At 37.3% G+C, this 5,180-nt stretch overlaps 1 protein-coding gene across 1 annotated transcript; it reads left to right on the plus strand.

Annotated features, from left to right (window-relative positions):
- Positions 1 to 1,471: 1,471 nt before the first annotated feature.
- Positions 1,472 to 4,363, plus strand: LOC113326785 (pectinesterase 3-like). Its single transcript, XM_026574438.1, has 2 exons — positions 1,472 to 2,860; positions 3,454 to 4,363. The coding sequence occupies exons 1-2, from the start codon at positions 1,750 to 1,752 to the stop codon at positions 4,131 to 4,133; spliced, it is 1,791 nt and encodes a 596-aa protein (XP_026430223.1). The 5' UTR covers positions 1,472 to 1,749; the 3' UTR covers positions 4,134 to 4,363.
- Positions 4,364 to 5,180: the final 817 nt, after the last annotated feature.

Here is a 5,180-nt window from a genome sequence, read left to right on the forward strand (position 1 = left end):
TGCATTGAAAGCAAAAGAAAACAAACCTTAACATCCGCATACAAAAAAAGCTTGGGCTAGCTGGGACCAGAAGGTCCAGAGTCCAGACTAACCAACAACACATATATACTCGAGGTAAGAACAAAGTGCATATATATATATATATGTCGTTGGACATTATAATGGTGGTGTTGTGATGAAACGTATGGTCGACTAGAGAAAGTACAGCACATGTTGGTGAGACTTATTGTTGTTCCCTAGCTAGTTTTGTGTCCCATCACATCACTCATGCCGTTCACTTTATTTAGCTGCTTATTCCAACTTTTTTCTTTTCTTACGAGAGAGAGAGAGAGTTCTTTAGAAAATTGGCTTGAAATTGTATGTGAAAATTATACCTAGTAGAATCCGACTTTCACAACCACGGATGGGTTAATAAAGTTTATTCTTTGTGTGTCTATTGATATTGTCGAAAAAATATACTTCATCTGTCCCAATTTAGATTAACGTTATGTAATTTTTCTTCTCTATTCATGACAATATTTTCTTGCAAAAAATATCATCTTAGAGCAGTTCATATGGACTCAACAAACTTTAAATTTGTTGATTTTGATACCACTATAGACTCAACAAACATGAAAAATAGATGTACAAGCCAATAAATTTGTTGGTTTGTTCAGTGAGATGAAACATGTAGCGCGCGTGATGGAAGGTCGGGTGATCGTGCCATAATCGCTGGCGTTGGAAGGAAGAACGCCGGAATTGGAAGGAAAAACTCCTGCGTTTGAAGCGAAAACGCCCCTGCTTTTCTTTTTCCCACCCGATTATTATATTTAGGATTTATTTTTTATTATTTGTTTTATTAATTAAATAATCTGTGGGACCAAACTTTTATTAGTTTATATAAATAAAATCATTAATGGGACCCAATTCTTATTAGTTTATATTAAATTATTAATGAGTCCCTAAGATATCAGATTTGTTCATTTTTTTTATTTCCTATAGTGGAAAATGAAGTTTGTTCGGCTAAACAAAATAATAAGTTTGTTGTCATAAAAATTGCCTTTAACCAACTAAAATTGTTGGGATATGTATTCTTGTTTTTGTCGCTCCACTTCACATGATGTAGGGAACAAATTTATAAGGTGTGCTCAATCAAATCTTCTTGTAGGGACCCTCTAGTCCTCTACCATACTTTAATTAGTGCTCTATAAACAAATAATCAATTCCCTCACTAATTAAGTGCTCTATTGAAACACAATCAATTCCTCGAGATACTATTTCCAACACAATTGCTCGATAAGGGTTACAAGTTGTTTACCAGAATTTCTAATGGGGCAAACAGAAAATGCATATTAGGACCTGATTATTTTTCCTTATCAGTTATCACTAGAATATAATTGTTGCATAGGTAATCAGCCTTATATACCAATCAATTTTGGAACCGACTTCCTTTAAGCCCTTTATCCAGTGAAGGTGTGGAGAATATCACAAGTCATAAAACAACAACTATTCCTAATTCCAAGTTTCCAAGAACCTAGCTAGTCTTAAGTACCGCTAGTTTTCAGCATTAAGTTAAATCAACACGGATTAGTTAACCGAAAATCTAAGTAAATTTCCACTAATCTTACCTAGTAGGACTATACAAACCAACACACAACAACTAAAAGCTTAGCCACTTCTTCCTAGAAACCCTATACCATACAAACTGCTCTCAAAACCTCACTAAAAACACACCCATTTCAGGCTTTCAGCTCTGATAGATAATCATCAATGAATTCCATCAATTCATTCAAAGGCTACGGCAAAGTAGACGAAGCTGAAGAACGAGCATTCCGGCAGAAAACACGACGGCGTATAACCATCATCACCGTTTCCACCATCATCTTACTTGTAGTAGTAATTGCTTCCGTTGCTGGAGTTTTGATACACAAGAAAACCACTGAATCATCATCATCGCCATCATCAACTAAACCGTTAACATTATCTCAATCAATCAAAGCCGTTTGTTCTGTTACACAATACCCTGATTCTTGTTACACTAGTATCTCCTCAATACATAACGGATCATCAGATAATCCTGTTGATCCTAAAGAACTGTTCTTGTTATCATTGAAATCAACGGTGAAGGAACTTTCAGGTCTTACTTCTTTGCCGGATGATATGATTTCGAAGAAAATCAACGGTGTGGATCGGAAAGTTAAGAACGCATTACTTGATTGTAAATCGTTGTTTGATGATGCAATTGATGAACTAAACTCGTCAATTTCATCAATCACAACTGCAGGTGATGTTCAGGATTTATTATCGACGGTGAAGATTGAAAATATCAAGACTTGGTTGAGTACTGCAATCACTGATCAAGAAACATGTTTGGACGGCCTGACCGAAATGAATACGAGCTCACCGATTCATGATCGAGTCAAGTCAGCCATGAAGAATTCAACTGAGTTCACTAGCAACAGCTTAGCAATTGTCGCCAAGATCTTACCGATGCTTGAGAAATTCAAGATACCGATTCACAGAAAATTACTGAGTCAACAACAAGAGGGAGTCATCGCAGTGAAAAGATTTCCAGAATGGGTCAATCCACGAGATAGGAGATTACTTCAAGATGATCAGGATGTGATCAAACCGGATCTAACTGTTGATCAAAATGGTGGTGGTGATTTTAAGACGATTCAAGAAGCGATTTTGTCGGTGAAGAAGAAGAATGAAACAAGGGTTGTGATTTACGTTAAAGCTGGTAAGTATATTGAGAATGTGATAATTGATAAGGGGCATTGGAATATCATGATGTACGGTGATGGGAGAGATAAGACTATCGTCAGTGGCAGCTTGAACAACATCGACGGCACTCCTACTTTCTCTACGGCCACTTTCGGTAAGCTCTCTCATTTCATGTCCTATTCAATCCATTTTTACAATAACTGGGATTAGTGGCCGAAGCAGCTCAGTACTTTTAACAACACACATCATTATGCCGATTGTGATTATGATTATGATTAATCACATTGGATTCTCACGCAGCTAACAATCATGTTGCCGGTCCCGCTAGTACTTAATTAGCATGCTGCGGGGTCACTGAGTGTAACAAGTGATCCCCCACTGCCTTTCTGTAATTTTGTCGCATCACTGTGCTCTGCCCGTGGTCCTCTGCATTTGCAAATGTTTCGAAATGCATCATCACAACTCACAAAGTCACAGGCCATTAATGCATAATTTAAGGCCTTTAAGCAGAGATGATGAAATCCAAAAAAATATAGGTACACACATCCATGATGCATATAGCAACAGTATACGTGTAACGTGGTGGACGGCTAACAGTGTTTGAAAAAGCACAGTCAACTAGCAGACAGTTAGTTAGATGATGATAAGGTTTGACCCACTTAGCACTCTTCGTGTTTAGACTGTTGAGTTCACCATATTACTACGCATGTTTTATTTTGTGGTAATTATATCGGTTTCATGATACAGTTGTGACTGGAAGAGGGTTTATAGCAAAAGGAATAAGGTTCGAAAACACAGCCGGTCCAGCAAAACATCAAGCAGTAGCCCTAAGATCCGGATCAGACCGTTCTGTGTTCTACCAATGCTCATTCGATGGGTACCAAGACACGTTGTACGCGCATTCTAACCGTCAGTTCTATCGTGATTGTGATATCACCGGGACAATTGATTTCATTTTTGGAAATGCAGCTGTCGTTTTACAAAATTGTCTAATCCAACCGAGACAGCCTATGGCGAACCAGTTTAACACGATTACTGCACAGGGAAAGAAAGATCCGAATCAAAACACGGGGATATCGATCCAACGGTGTACTATCAAGCCGTTTGGTGTTGTTAGTCTTAAAACGTATTTGGGCCGGCCGTGGAAGGATTTCTCGACGACTGTGATCATGCAGACTGAGATAGATGCAGTTGTGGAACCAGTAGGTTGGCTTCCATGGGTATCCAACGTTGAACCACCAAAAACAATTTTCTATGGGGAATATTTGAATACAGGGCCTGGAGCTGGTGTGGAGAAAAGAGTTAACTGGACTGGATACAAGCCCACCATTACACCTGATGAAGCAGGGAGGTTTACAGTGAATTCTTTTATTCAAGGCAAAGAGTGGTTGCAACAAGCAAATGTAATGTTTGATTCATCGTTATAATGTTCAAGTATATCTAAGAGTTTATATGGAGATGGTGACAATTCAAGTTCGTTGGAAAAAAGAAATGAATGCATATATATAAATTAGTTTAATCTTTGAAACTATAATTATTAAAAATTGCAAAACCCAATTTGTAGTCAAAAGACACGGTGTTGTGTGGTGTAGTCTATGGTGGCACAAGTTATAAGCATTTCACATAGTTCCGGGATGTAGAATCCATGTTGAATCACTATTTAGCAGGGTTACTGGGATTTGGAACTCTTTCTTGGTCGGGACACCAAATACATGTCTCTTTATCAATTAACCATATGATGTAGTAATCCTCCAGCTGCTCCAGTGCAGAGAGTGTCACTACTGTTAACAAGATAGATTTTATGTATCTAATGTTCGGCATACTCCCACATCTCAATTTGTAACCCATAAGTAAACCACTCAAAAGGAAGCAACATTAGTATCAAGTAATCATAAAAAAAATTTGCAGAGTAGTATGTATATTTGTGAATGGAACTTTGGCAGTGCATGAGTGGTTTACTTTAACAGATTATTTGTATGCCTCTCATGTATCATGCTTACATTCTGATTTTTGTTTTTGCAAGAAATGAATGAGTAAATTAAACCAACTGATAGTAGTCGTGAAAATTGTCTTAGCTAGTTCATTTATTTAAGGGATTCGCAATAGGTTACCAAATTAATGTTAGTATTCGGTTCCTACAATCATATCGCAAACAAAATTAAATAAGGTGATTACTATTACTTGGCTGAGTGTAACCATACTTGGTGGTCAATCCAAGATGCATTCGTGGATGGAAACGTAAATAAATTTATAAGATTGGAATGTAAAATCAGCAAAAATAACCTGGTATTTTTAGGGGCGATCCCGAAAGAATTAGGGACGACTTTTTTATTCCCAACCCATAGATAAGGTGATGAGATGTTCTAAATGTTCGGAGAATGCCTAAATGTCATTCTATAATCGGTAGTTTATATAGTGGTATTAGTAACCGATTATTAGATTGTTTAAGAATGGGCTAGTGACATAGTCGGTAG

The sequence above is a fragment of the Papaver somniferum genome, unplaced genomic scaffold (genome assembly GCF_003573695.1).
Source record: "Papaver somniferum cultivar HN1 unplaced genomic scaffold, ASM357369v1 unplaced-scaffold_10, whole genome shotgun sequence".
Taxonomy (NCBI): domain Eukaryota; kingdom Viridiplantae; phylum Streptophyta; class Magnoliopsida; order Ranunculales; family Papaveraceae; genus Papaver; species Papaver somniferum.